The sequence below is a fragment of the Engraulis encrasicolus genome, chromosome 9 (assembly GCF_034702125.1).
Source record: "Engraulis encrasicolus isolate BLACKSEA-1 chromosome 9, IST_EnEncr_1.0, whole genome shotgun sequence".
NCBI classification, from domain to species: domain Eukaryota; kingdom Metazoa; phylum Chordata; class Actinopteri; order Clupeiformes; family Engraulidae; genus Engraulis; species Engraulis encrasicolus.
Window position 1 is genome coordinate 30,006,222 of NC_085865.1, and position 15,000 is coordinate 30,021,221.

At 46.1% G+C, this 15,000-nt stretch overlaps 2 protein-coding genes across 4 annotated transcripts in view; one reads left to right on the forward strand and one right to left on the reverse strand.

The window, feature by feature from the left end:
- Positions 1-15,000, reverse strand: part of mpp7a (MAGUK p55 scaffold protein 7a) — a 239,527-nt gene that overhangs the window by 69,777 nt on the left and 154,750 nt on the right. For all 3 annotated transcript variants that reach the window (XM_063206904.1, XM_063206902.1, XM_063206903.1), the window contains exon 12: positions 13,301-13,365. In XM_063206904.1, the coding sequence (XP_063062974.1) occupies positions 13,301-13,365 (65 nt within the window). The remainder of the gene's footprint in view (positions 1-13,300; positions 13,366-15,000) is intronic.
- On the forward strand, positions 876-2,588 carry LOC134455685 (uncharacterized). The gene is made up of 2 exons (XM_063206905.1): positions 876-1,205; positions 1,428-2,588. Exons 1-2 carry the CDS (start codon positions 906-908, stop codon positions 2,520-2,522), a joined length of 1,395 nt encoding a protein of 464 aa, XP_063062975.1. The 5' UTR covers positions 876-905; the 3' UTR covers positions 2,523-2,588.

Below are 15,000 nucleotides of genomic sequence, written 5' to 3' on the forward strand. Positions count from 1 at the left end.
TGTGTGTGTGTGTGTGTGTGTGTGTGTGTGTGTGTGTGTGTGTGTGTGTGTGTGTGTGTGTGTGTGTGTTGTGTGTCTATATATGTTTGTGTGTGAGAGAATGTTTTCATGTGTGTATATATATTGTTTCTTCCTGGGGGGGAGTGGCTGGCCTGCTTTTACTGCGGTGGCAGAAGCGGTGTATGTTTACTGTGTACCCACATACTCCCGCTGAGGTGTGTGCCCATCTGACAAGGCGAACTGGGGCCAAGCTTCTGAAGACGGGGGACCGAGTCGGGGGGTGGGGAGGGAGAGAAAAGAGAAAGAGATGGTGTGATGTGATGGTTGGAAGAAAGCGGAGAGCGAGATGGAAAAGAGACTGCGGGGAGACCGCGGAGCATGGCAGCTGGATGAGAGGAGTTTGCAGGGTAATATGTTGGACTGGTAATCTGGCATACAGGGCATTTTCCTGGTGGGCCAAAGTTCCTCATGAACCGATACTGTTGTTGTTGTTGTTGTTTTACTGGAGATTGGCCCACAATTTAGAGGGGGAGGGCTATTGGTTCCACGTCAATACAGACAGTGGATTCAGTCGGTTAAGATATAATATGAAAGTGGCCTGTGTATGTGTTAGGGGCCTGGGAAATGCCTGGATCATTTTTCAGTCCGTCCAGCCCTGGTAATATGTGAGGAACTCCTACATCATTAGCCTCAGTCTCACTGCAGGGCCAGCCCCGCGCTTCAGCGGCCCGGGGCCGCCCGGGGCTCAGGAGAGTGGCCGGCTCGGAGCTGCCGGCCCCGGGCCATTTTTTGCCTGATCGGACTCATAGCCGACCCCAGGCACATTCAGGTACACGCCTTGTTTGTGAAACGTCAGTCGGGCACAGCCCACTTTCGCCCCGCATCCTCATATAGCTCTAGTCAACATGAGCAACACGCAACAAGCCAAATCACAGAAGGACAACAACAGAACAACGACAAAGAAGGAGAAGAAAATAATGGAGCAAACTCTGCTGGAGCAGGTCGCCGTTTGGCTCGTAGACTACGGACAAAGACGACAAGAACTGCAAAGAAAATGGCTTGCCTTTCAAGAACAGTTAAATAACATGGCAAAGTCGATTCAGAAGCTGTATGGGACGCAGCGCATGTTAAGAAGACAAAGACGCATGAAAATACAAGCAGCTCGACAACTGAGAGTGAACAGAAGGAGACGTGCGAGAGCACAGGTATGTATCATAAAATTGGTGGAATTTTTCCAACATGCATTTCGAATAAAAAAGTCCGTATTATGTCCGTATTATGTGTGTAGTGTTTGCTAGTAGTCTAGGCTATGCTCGTAAACATGGCTGAATGCTAGCAGGCTAGGTTTGGAATTAAGTAGGTAACTGACCCGGCGAACTGAGTAGCATAACGTCGCTAACCAAACCCCTTCTGTTTATTTGTCGCAGCTTGTTCACAGCTACTGCACTGAAGTGATGTGTCTGAAATCAGTGTGGACATATCCACGATCGAGTGACTGGTGGGAGCACACCGCCATGGCCTACAACGATGAGCAGTGGCTGAACGACTTCAGAGTGTCCAGAGAAACGTTCGACTACCTCTGTAGGGCACTGAGACCGGCATTGCAGCGACGAAACACCTCCTTTCGGCTGGCTATTCCATTGGAGAAACGAGTGGCCATCGCGCTGTATAAACTGGCATCAACCGTTGAATACAGGACTGTAGCCAACTTGTTTGCTGTGGGGAAAACTACCGTGGTGACGACTGTGCACGCCTTCTGCCGGGCCGTCATATCCTACCTCACACCAAAACACATCAAGCTACCCAGCCAAGCAAAACTGGCAGAGATGGCAGACTACTTCGAAACTAGATACGGCATTCCTCAGTGTGTGGGCGCCATAGATGGGTCGCACATCCCCATCACCAAACCACAGCAATACCAGTCAGACTACTGCAACAGAAAGGGATGGCATTCCATCATTCTGCAAGCGGTTGTTGACGGGAAAGGGATGTTCTGGGATTTGAACGTTGGCATACCTGGTCGAGAACACGATGCCACGGTGCTGAAGAAGTCAAACATCTGGTGGTGGGCCCTCGGTTCGGATGCTTTGTCAGGCAGAGTCAGAAACATCTGTGGTACCGACGTGGGCTACTTCATCCTTGGCGACTCTGCGTATCCTCTGCAGAGCTGGTTGATGAAACCTTTCCCGGACAGTGGTCGACTGACACAAAGTCAAGAGCTGTACAACAAGAGGACAAGCCGTGCCCGCTGTGTTGTTGAGCATGCCTTTGGGCGGTTAAAAGGAAGATGGAGGTGTCTGGGCAAAAAAAATGAATGCAGTGTCACAGTTGTTGAGGACATGGTGCTGGCTTGCTGTACACTGCACAATCTTTGCGAGCAAAACCTGGACGCATTCCTTGCAGAGTGGGACGTTCCGTCACAACTTGCTCAACCTCTCCGCGTGGCAGAGGAAGGGGAAAATGCCGACGCTGGAGCTGTCGTAAGACGTGCATTGGAACAGTGGTTCGCTGAACAGCAGTAGCCTAAAGCTTAGCTGCTATGGAAACAGCAGATTGATGGGCAACACAAAATGAACGTCCTCTTCGTTAGCGACAGGTGTTTTTTCTGACCTTATGTGTGTTTGATGTTGCCTATGTTGGCGTGCTTAGCCACCGTTATGACCTTTGTGCCTACAAATAAAGGAACGAATGTATCGAAGACACGTCTCTGTCCTTTCTATCCGAACATGTGGTTTTGATAGTTGTCTGCTGGGTAGACAAATGTCTTCCCAAATAGCCTACAGCAGGCATAACCTCCCAGTAGGATGATGGGAATACAGGTTATTTATTTCATGTCCACTTTGTCCAGCACATGAAGCCTTTTTTGAATAAGCTGTGACGCAAACAAGTAATCTCAAACGTATGCACAAGCGCGCACAACGACATACCCCTGCCTTATGGTGTATTCACCATCACCAGTGAAACTGTAGGTCTAATGCATTAGGCCTACTAATTTCGTGTTAGACAGTCTTTTCAAAATAATCCATTACACTACAATAGGCCTATTACTATATTTCAAATGTAAGACACGTAGGCCTAAGGCAAACACAGCAAGCATAGTCTCCCAGTGTCCCCCCCCCCCAGTGTCAGACACCTAGCTGCTGTGAATAGGTGTTGTCATCATGCCCAGTTAATCCCCCCAATCGCGCACAGAAGCATGAGCCCCGGACATAGCGAGACATGAATGTGCAGGTAGTTGAATAAGTTACCATGTGAAAGGAGACCAAATTCTGGAGACATAGCACCTTCATCACTTGCTATAGAAAATGATGGGCCCCGGACATAGCGACACACCCCCTCGTTGCCGCGTGCCACCTGTCTATTCATGGTGAATGTGCAGGTAATTGAATAAGTTACCATGTGAAAAGAGACCAAATCCCGGAGATAGCACCTTCATCAGTACCTATAGAAAATTATGAGCCAGGGGAATAGCGACTATTTATTAAAGTAGCCACGGAAGTAGCGTAGCCTACAAGTCGTTCAATCTGCATAACATCGGTGTGTGTCCTGCAGGGAATTCTAAATGTGCGCACTATGGCACATGTCTGCAAAACGTATGCCTATGGTTTAGTATGTCTGCAAAACATGAGACACTAGGGCAGCAGAGTGAGGATGATTTTAAATAGGCCTAAGTCAATAACAGCTGTGCTTTACTGTGTGATAATGTGGCTGCATGGGGGACTTATCGCTAAATTCTGGGCAAATTATGGTTAAGCACTAGTTTGGGGTGTTTGGCTTTCTTATGGCATAATTTCATAAGATGCAACTTTGGCACTTCTGTTTGTGCTTTTAAAGTTATTTAGCCAACATAACTTTTTTGTTGTTATCAGGGCATCATGGGCACCACTACACTTAAACTTGGGATGTCATAGCTAAGTCATGTCGGCTTTTTTCTGCTTTTAGCCGCCAACTCTTGTGCCATTGTCGTGATTTGGCATGCTTTCCACTGGACACCAAGTGTCTCACAAATACTCACACATGACATTTATGTCGGCTTATTTAGCTTTTGCGCTATTATTGCCGAAGGTCTGGTAGGCTATAGGCCTATCGCACGTTTCAGACAGACCGCCAAACACAGTTTGAAATTTACACAAGGGCTTTAATGTCAAATGGATGGAAATAACAATAACAATAACAAATAAATAAAGGCAAAAAACATTCAAATCCAATATCCTATAAAAAATACAAAAAGTCAAAAATGGTGGATTTGAAAAAGAGCTTTTCAAATAAAAAAAAATGAGTAGGCCAAAAAATAGACTTCTACTCTTGCGCAGTGTTGTGCAGTGTCTACTTCTTGTGGATCATGGCGGCTAGCAGACTCAGTATCTCCTTGCCCCTGCTGTCCTCTCTTCTCATCTGCTCTGCCCACGCTTCCCTCGCAAGTTGCATCTGGAGGGCGAGTTCCTGCCCTAGTTGCTCTGTTTTTTCCATCTCTCTCTCTCGCATTTCCTGCTCGCTCTTCATCTCCATTTCCCGCAGCTTCACCTCACACTCCCGGTCTTCTCGAGCTACCCTCTCGAGACTAGCCAGCAGGTCCTGCTGATAAGTCCGTCTCTTGGGCTCTGTTGAGTTACAAAGACAACATTAGTACCATGTACAATAGCATATAGGGGCCTAAATCACCGCAAATAAATGGGTGTAGATATGAAGATAGGCTAGCTATATATTTTAGCCCATACCTGCTCTGGTTCTCGGGGGGATGTGATGGGACGGTTGTTGCCGGACCTCTCGTGCAGGTGGTCCCTCTCCCTCTCCCTCTGCATCACCCATGACCGACGTTTCAGCGTCCGACTCGACAACGCTGTCCTCCACATCAGGCGTCTCACACAACCGGGAGTTGGGCTCCGGTGTTGGAATGGGACGCTCTAAGACGCAGAACATGGAACAGCGGGCGTTAGAGCTTTCCAATATGACTCGCAGAATATAGGCTAGTAGGCATGTTTGCATGCATCATAGCCTTTAAAAAAAAAAATATATATATAGGCCTAAAATAAAGATAAGTTTTTATAGTTTTAGATAGGCTACACTCTACCATTTTCTGCAGGCTGCAGTTCTGCTGTGTTCCGTCCCGTGGATTGACTAGGCCGGTGACCCAACACGCTGTCCATCAAGTCATAAAAAGGGAACTTCTTTGGCGCCACACCACTGCGACCGTTGTGTATTTTGGCCGCTTTGTAGGACGCCCGCAGTTTCTTTAGCTTCTCACGGACTTGTCGTGTTGTTCGGAACACACCGACCTTGGCCATCTCTGCAGAAATGAACTTCATCACGTCTTCGTTTCTGCACACCCCATCGATTTTCCTCTGGACTGAGTCTTCAGCCCAGATGGTGAGGAGCGTCTTCACGTCCTCCACAGACCAGATCACGCGCTCAGCAGCCATCTTCTTCTTTCTTCGTTCTTAGTGTATAAAAAAATGAAATACTGTATGCTTCAGTCTCAACATCTGCCCTTTATTTGGTGTCGGACACTAACCCCTCCCCGACCCCTCCCTGACCTCTGCCCGAGGTTGACCCCGCCTCCGAGCCTCGGTGGCGCTTGATGGCCCATCGAATTCGACGGGCCAGAAAAAACGGCCCTTAGCCCCACAACCTGGCCCGGCGGCCATCTTTAGCACCTAGCCCCCTTTTGATGAGATCACCGTCAGCCCCCTTTTGTCCGGGCCAGCCCGGGGCTGGCCCTGCAGTGAGACCAAGGCTATTGTGGCCAAAAAACATGTTGTTCTCTTTTTGGTCCCGTTCTGATATGAACTGGAGAAATACAGTGAAACGCTTCGACTAGGAACGTGAGGAGCGCCTTTAATATTCCTCTCATCCCTGTATTATTCTTTTTTACTTTAAACAAATGTAAATAGCACCTCCAAACTCCATTCAGGAAAGAAGTTGAATGATGTCAGGACACCAATGAGAAAAAAACACAAACTACACACAATAGCAATGGAAAGCAAAAAACACCCACCCAGCTTTCAAGAGAAAGCTGTGAAAGAAATGGTACAGGGACACTGAGAGCAGAGAGCAACATATGCAGTAGAGTGGCAAAATTGACAATACCAATAATTTAGTAAGAGTAAACATATGAAAAAGACACACACTAACTGCCCAAGTGTAAAATTTAAAATAATAATAATAATAATAATAATTGTATTTGTATAGCACTGTGTCATACAAGGCATGTAACTCAAAGTGCTTAACAAATGGGAAAAAAAAACATTGTTAGAGATAGATTTAAAAGGAGAGGTATAGAGGAGAGGCAGAAAAAGCAGGGTAATATGTTGGTGAAATGAGCAGCACTCTGTGATTCATATTGCATATAACAACAGAAAGAAGATATGCAAATAGACACAGTCAAGAGAAGGTTAGGGAGGAGAGAGATTTACAGCGTATCCTAGCCTGTCCATGTACCTGCAGTCAAACAGTGAACATTCAAAACGCATAGAGGGCACCAGATGATCTGACTTTACAGTGGTATTTAACACTTGTGAAAAAACACAATCATACATTGTCAAGAAGATGCTTCATTAACAGTAAGGATGATACATCATCTCCCTCTTTTCCTTCATCTTTTTATCACTCGTTCTCGTTCTCTTTCTAACTCTTTTGCTCTCCCTCTCTCTCCCGCTGTCTCCCTTTCATGCTCTCTCTTTCTCTGCTATATTTCTCTCTCTCTCTCTTTCTTTCCTTCTCTTGCACTATTTTGTTCTCTCTCTTTAATTCTCTTTATGTCTCCCTCTCTTGATTCCTTTCTCTCTATCTCTTTCATTCTGCTTCTCTTTCTCTCTCTCCCATTCTCGTTCTCTTTCTCTCTCTCTTTCTCTCTCACTCTCTGGCCTCAGATTCTGCAGCGGGGACAGAGCGCTCCAAAGGACAGGATGTTGGATGTTGGATGGGGGGAAACGAGGTCCAGCCATACATGCGATATGAGATGTGCTCAAAGACATGAGTCACGCATTAAACACCGCAGCGAGGACAGCATGGAATTTGAAACTTATGAACTGTTTATTTTCGGAATTTTCCATGAAATGTGAAATGCGTTCTGGCCAAGGCAAATTGTGGACATCCAACAAAATAACGAGGTTATCGAACCAGAGGATACATGGCTTTCAACCATGTTTCCCCCTCTCTCTGTTTCTCTCATTCTCTGTGTGTGTGTCTCTCTCCCCTTTTCTCTCTCTCTCTCTCTGATGTGCAGGTGGATGTCTTTATCACCCCCACTCCTTGGCCGGTCATCTGCATTTAAACGACTGCTAATAAGCTAACAGGCTAGCACACGACACGACTCCTCTTTGTAGCTTTTAACGTGATGAAACACAGTTAGAACGACAACGGTATGAGGTCACAGGAAAATGACTGATCCTCCTGGGGTGTCATTTCAGTCTCATTTGTGTGAGAAAAGCTTGACGGATCACAGACGGTATTTATAAAACTGTATTTTAGCACCAAGACCAGTGTATGCGTGTGTGTTTTTCTGCTTTCCGACTGTATTCCTTGTTCCTCTTGTGTTTGTGAGCCTCTCTTCTCTTGCCAGAGGTTTCCAACTGACCCCTCATCATCACCTACTGAATTATAGGCTGATGTCACTCAGGCACGAGCCAATGGGCAGATGTGTGTCTCCGCAACACACACTCACTCTCTCGCTCTGTCTCCGTCTGTCACACACACACACAAACACACAGATGTAGACACAAAGCCTTGCACACACATGCATGCACACGCGCACACACAAGCACACACACATAAACACACACGTGTACTCTCTCTCTCACACACACAAAGAGTAACAGAAACACACATAAACAGTAACAGAAATGCGCACATGCACACACACACACACACACACACACACAGACGCACGTACGCACGCACGCACACTTCCAGGAAGATGTCTATGGAATTTTCCAGATGACACAGTCTACCTTTCTGTCACATGTTGGTTGTTTGCCAGCTGGTGACCTGTCTGTTAGTGAAAGGGAGCATGCAGTCCTTTGAAGTTGATTTGGAAGAGCTCAATACACACACACCAGAGCCGGTTCTGACCTCTGTGAGGCCCTAAGCAAAAATATGCCAAGGGCCCCCCCAAACTATAAAAAAAAATCAAGTCATCCAGTCGCCCCAGCGCCCCAGTCGTCCAGTCGTGTTTCAGCCTTCTCATTAATATCTGTCTATGTCAGCAGCAGCTGTGACTACTGCATTCGCTGTGCCTGTCCTCCACGCTAAGTCTCTACCTCATCAGGTGCTTGCCCCTCTCCACACCCATATACTGTGTGTGTGTGTGTGTGTGTGTGTGTGTGTGTGTGTGTGTGTGTGTGTGTGTGTGTGTGTGTGTGTGTGTGTGTGTGGGGGGGGGGGGGAGAGGGGGGGGGGTGGGGGGGGGGGGGTGAGAGAGAGACTGTGTGAGAGAGAGAGTGTGTATGTGAACTGCTGTGAGTCTGTGTAGCTATATCTTTACTGTAATGTACGATAATGTATATTAAGTCTTTGTGTCTGCTTTTATATGTTGTGTATTTATGCAAGCTGACAGACACCTTAATTTCCTCCGGGATTAATAAAAGTATTCTACTGTAGAAGCACATGTACACAAGCATCAGCTTTCTGGGCCTAGTCAGTTAGAAGGATGATTAGGGCAATAGACTTTTGTGGGATCTGGCCAGTGTACACACCTCTCAGAGAAAACCAGAAAGACTGGGCTTAGCATCTGAGTAGGTTTGTGTGTGTGTGCGTGTGTCTGTGTCCATAAGTGTGTGTGCAGGGGTGATAGTGAAAAAAAATCCTGAGCCTGAACTTTTTTCGGAGGATGGGGACACGACGACGACAACATAGGCCCTACTGCATATGTGACATAATGTAGCTAGGCCTAATTTTGACCCATTATTCAAAAATGTAATAGTCTCGTTTTTGAGTTTTTCATTTTTGTCTTGTGCCTATGTGTTATTCACGAAAAGACAGATCATTCCCATCTTAGTAGGCTATAGCACTTAAGATTGACTGATAGAAACTGGCCATGTTCGATTCTAGCTGTAAAAACGAATACCGATGTATGCAGTTAGAAGTGCATTCTAGGCTTGTGATGTTGCAGCATAGTTATTGAGGTGGGTATTGAACCACAATGCAACATTGAAACACCAGAATGCATTTCTGACAACATGGTGCATATTTTACCACATTTAATTAACCCAAAGCTGCATATGCAGCAGCCATACCAAGACAGTTCAGTAGGGGGCAATACTACGCCAAAGCATAGTAACTACTCTCTGTCTAAAATAAAAGAGGTGATAACCAATTAATTAAGCAATACTTTTAAATGACATAATATACCTTTGCTGTGTGCTGATTCGTTTCATGTTCATTGGGACATTGTTCATATAGGCCTAACTTGTCTACTTGCTGACATGTTTAGATACTCATCGCCCCATGGTCTACCCATCAACCCCTGCCTTCCCGTTGTAGGGAAACGCCCTTTAATTAGGCCTACATTAAATATTTAGGGCACACGCGCATAATTGGCTACATGTAGGCCCACGTTCCTATTGCTAATTCCCGACTCCACAGATGACAGAACCAGCTATTATGGACAAGGCAGTGACTACTGTGCGACTTTCGCATTGGCTTGTCGTCAATTAAAATAGCCTACATGAAAATCACTCGCGTGCGCGCACACACGCATTGTATGAGTTGCAAAGATAACAACAGAAAACAACAAAGACATGACCGAATTAAACTACGCTACATGAAAATAGCCCAGGGGGGCATAACAATAAGATGAGCATTCACTGCATGTGCATGGTGGCCACAAGAAATGGAATGCAGACATGAAGTAGGCTAACTGAAGTTCATGAAGGGAGTTGTGTTATTGATGATGGCTCCCTGCATGAGTCGGGCTAAAGTATCCCCTTTTTTGTGACACCGTGCAGGCAAGATAACCTGTGCATCGTGTGTGGAATAATTCGATTTGATTACGCAGACGGGCTATGATGGAGCGCGCGCAATGGAAAGGCTGTGTGAACCTGTGCGAGGAGGCTGTTCGAGTTTTTTTCCACACAGCGCGACTGATTATAGAGAGCGCGCTGGTTGGTTGGTTTAGTCAACAAAACTATTATGAACATCTCCCTGAAATCAGTTTTTGAAACATGGTTTGTCGAGTTCCGGTATTTTCTTTCTCAATCAACAGACCAACATAAGAACCCAGCTCACACTTCAAAGGGTGACGCAGGGATGCCCAAATCATTCTAAAGTGGTAAATTGTAAACCTTGATGCATCCGTTATGCACAGACTGGTCGATTCAATCTATTCCAAAGCAGTCACACAGTTGCAGGTTAAGCCATGTCTCAAATGTGAAACATAGCGGTCCAATTTCAAGCATTCCACAGTCATTTGGACGTGCTGCGAATGGTAGCCGCTATTCCAATGCAGACATTTAACGCACCACATCAAGAAAAAAAGTATCATGACGGGCATAGCCTACCGTCTTGAGCATACTACTTTTTTTGAAAGAATCTATTTCTACCGCCATCAAAGTTTGTCAACATTGCGCAGTCATTTAGCGCACATGAATGAAGGAAAAAAGCCGAATATAGCCTATTTCAAACATATTCTCTCAGTGATTCCAAGCATGAGGCTAGCAATAGCCTACTAGCCAGCACAAGCCACACAATGCCACAGCGAGTACATTAATAACCAAATCGCCTTACCTTCAAACGTTGTCTTGATCACATAACTTCACAAGTATTCCACTTAGGCTACATCCACACGGTTCAACACACCCAAATCACAGTCACATCTGTCATGTGGATGTGTGCTAACATTATTGCCAATTTTTATCGGAATCCAAATGGTCTAAACTTGGCCTACAGTATTTTCTTCCAGTTCTTCAGCAGAACTAGATGACATTTTCGGATTTGCCTCCATCCATAGTGAAATGTCTAAGAAGGGTAACCAGTAGAGTCTACTCTATAGGCTAACTATCTCTTATCTGTGCACCACCGGACACTTTGTAGTTCCCTTCACCAGAACTACCGGTCGATCTAGGCGCTGCTTCTGCTGCCAGTGGTGCTTGTGGCCAGTGACTCGAGACATAAAAAAAATGTTACATTTTACAGCTGTCAGGATAGATACAATGTTATGGGCTGCTGCTCATTTGGGTTCCTTTCGCGTGTCTTACAACAGGCTGTTGCGCGCTCATTTATTTTTACCGTAGGCCCTACATGAAAGCACACAAGATAGTTTATTAGGCCTAATTATTTTATTAATATCGAAAAAATATATATTTCCTACAGCCACGCTACGCCGGATTTCCGGCGCGGCGCCGGACTGCTATCACCCCTGTGTGTGTGTGTGTGTGTGTGTGTGTGTGTGTGTGTGTGCGTGTGCGTGTGCGTGTGCGTGTGAGAGTGTGTGAGCGTCCGTGCGTGCGCGTGTGTCTATGTGTGTGTTGCTAAGACTTTTTCACTCCTTGTGTGTATAAACCCATCTATCACTCATCTTGAGGTGTATATCCATGGAAGGCTGTTTCTGCGCAATATGAAGCCATTTTCATTGCCAAAGTCCTACGATTGGGTTTTAAAGTCTGTGTGTGTGTGTGTGTGTGTGTGTGTGTGTGTGTGTGTGTGTGTGTGTGTGTGTGTGTGTGTGTGTGTGTGTGTGTGTGTGGTGTGCCAAGGTCCTACAGTCGGGTTTTAAACCTTTCCTGCTGAGATTCCACTCTCAATCTCCGACCTGCCACGATGTGTGTGTGTGGGAGAGAGAGAGAGAGAGAGAGAGAGGGAGGGAGGGGGAGCGGAGAGGAAAGAAGAGGATAGATAGAAAAAAGGACAGGATACAGAGGAGAGAGGAGAGAATAGAGAGATGAGGAGAAGAGAAGAGAGGAGAGAATAGAGAGAATAGAGAGAAGAGGAGAGATGAAGAGAGATGAAGAGAGGAGAGGAGAGGAGAGGAGAGGAGAGGAGAGGATAGAGAGAAGAGGAGAGGAGAGGATAGAGAGAAGAGAGGAGAAGAGGGCCTTTAGGGCAAGTATGATGCAAGGCAAGTGTGCTAAAATTTTAAAAAATAGTGTCCAGTGTGTTCACACACAGTAAAACACATTGATGCATAAACCAGAATAGCGCTGATTTAATGCAAGCTGTCTATCTCCCTGTCTCCTTCTCTTCCTCTCTCCCCTTACACACACACGCACGCACACGCACACACACACACACGCCCACACACACGCACACACATATATGCACACAAACCTAATACGCACATACGCAGGCACACGCAGGCACAAGCACAAACGCACTCACACACACATTAGTATGCGAACAGGCGCACACGCGCGCGCACGCACGCACGCACGCACACACAAGCACACCCACACCCACGCAAACGCACACGCACACCCACAGACACGCACACGCACACACGCACACTTATGATATGATGTATACCAGAGACACAGGGAGTGAAATATGACCAGATGATTCTTCAAATTTCTACATTAAGCATGGACTTTGCAGCCGACGTGTAAAATCTGGCAAGAAGGACTGACTGTGAAAGAGTGAGATGGGGGGATGAAGAGACAGCAAGATGAAGGAGTGGTGAAGCGAGCCAATGGCTTTAACATAGTGCAGGGTGGAGGAGTGATGAGGGCTGCTGTGCACTTCTTCACTTCTCTATTTCACTTCAATTCTTTTTTTAGTATCCCCTTTACTCTGCTACACCTCTACTTGTGTGGAGTTGCCCTATAACAATGGGGAAATTATAATTTCCATACACACATCCATTAAAACACAGAATTCATTAGGGCTGCTCTATTGTGAAAAAGTCACGATCACAATTATTTATTTAAATTATATATATATTTAAATAAAAAAAAAACAAAACATTTTTTGGTCTTTTTTACTTAATTCATGATAGTACAGTGCAGGTGCTGACAGGAAGCACGTTGGGAGAGAGAGACGGGGAAGGGTCGGCATAGGATCCGGGCCGGGAATGGAACCCAGGTCGGCCACACAGTAAACACCACGGTAGGGCGATGATCACAATTATTTCGATATTCAATATTGAAATCATGGATATTCATACTTTTACTTTTCTGTTACACACTATGAATCAGTACACACAGGTAATGAAAGTCCCTTGATGAATTGCCCTCTGATCATTGTGTAACCCGGTGTGTGTGTGTGTGTGTGTGTGTGTGTGTGTGTGTGTGTGTGTGTGTGTGTGTGTGTGTGTGTGTGTGTGTGTGTGTGTGTGTGTGTATATGTGTGTGTGTGTGTGTGTGTGACTCACAAGATCTGCGGCTGGATATTTTCTGGGGCGGTGGAAGCGTGGTCGGCCGTCGTAGAGTTAGCCTCCTACAAAGAGAGAGAGAGAGAGAGAGAGAGAGAGAGAGAGAGAGAGAGAGAGAGAGAGAGAGAGAGAGAGAGAGAGAGAGAGATTGAAAGAAAGAAAGAAAGAAAGAAAGAAAGAAAGAAAGAAAGAAAGAAAGAAAGAAAGAGATAGCAGAGATGGACACAGATAGATACAGCTCATGAGGGTCCAATAAAGCCATCAGGTGTGACAAGCACTCGGGGGGTTAATAAACACCATTTGCTCTACCCGAAGAAAACTCCCCCAGCATCCATCAGTCTGTCGGCTCAGGAAACAGAGAGAACAGCAGGACTGGAGGAGAGGAGAGGAGAGGAGAGGAGACATGAGGAGAAGAGAAGAGAGAAAAAGATACACAATGAGGAGAGGGGAGAGTGGAGAGGAGAGGAGAGGAGGGGAGGGGAGAGGAGAGGAGATCTGAAATGAGAAAAAGAGGAGAGGAAAAGATTTTAAAAAGAGGAGATGAAGATGAGAGAAGAGGAAGGAGCGGGAAATGGGAAGATAAGAGACAAGAAGAGGAAAGACAGAAACTATGAGGAGAGAGGAAAAGTCTGACCACCAAAGAAGCCCATTTTATTCATATATACGAAAGGAATGTTTTGGTGTTGTGGTTTTTCATATGTTTTTTTTCCAATTCAAGACACATGGCGCACATGGTAAAAAAAATAACAGCGTTGTTCTCCCAGCCATCGGATCCACACAAACACAGAAATGCACAGGGGCAGAGGACAAGCAGGGCATTTGCCCCTGGGCCCAGGACCCACCCGTATTAATACTGGGGCCCCTATTTCAACCTTGGCAGGCCGTATGGGGGGGATTATAAGTGTCTTGCCTTACGGCCCAATGTGCAATTGTTCCACCACTGCAAATGCATAAATGCACAAACACAAACACACACAGACACAGAGACACATACAAACACACAAAATTGCACACTCGCCGCGCGCACACACACACACACATGCACGCACAATCACACACATGCACGCACACACACGCATTAAAAAGAGCACAGACAAACACAAGCCGTGTGCGCAGCAGGGACTGATGTGCAATTTTCCATGCGCTTGGCATCCAAAGTGGATCAGCACCAGCACTATCATTTACTGTCATTACTCATTTTGGGCCAGACACACACACACACACGGAAATCCAGAGTATTTTGGCACAGCGACACTCAAGTGCATGCAAGAACACATACACACACGCAAGCACACAGACAAACACACACACACCCATACAAATACACACATAAGCATACACACAGACAAACACGCACACAGGCATACACAGACAAGCACACCAACACACACAGGTGCATACACACACACAGGCACAACAAAGTGTGCATGCACGCACCCACACACAGGGCAGTGAAACACTGCAGTGAAAGGAATGAGTCTCCTTTTTTCTTCCCTTTTCCTCAGAGGGAAACACAAGCAGGTTGTAATGGGGTGGCAGACCTACAGCAACCAGGCCACAGAGGAGGAGAGAGAGAGAGAGATGGAGAGGAGAGAGAGAGAGAGAGAGAGAGAGAGAGAGAGAGAGAGAGGGTGGGGGGGGGGACGACAGAAAGAGCAAGAGGAAAAGAGAAAGAGAAAGATAGAGTGGGAATAGAGACG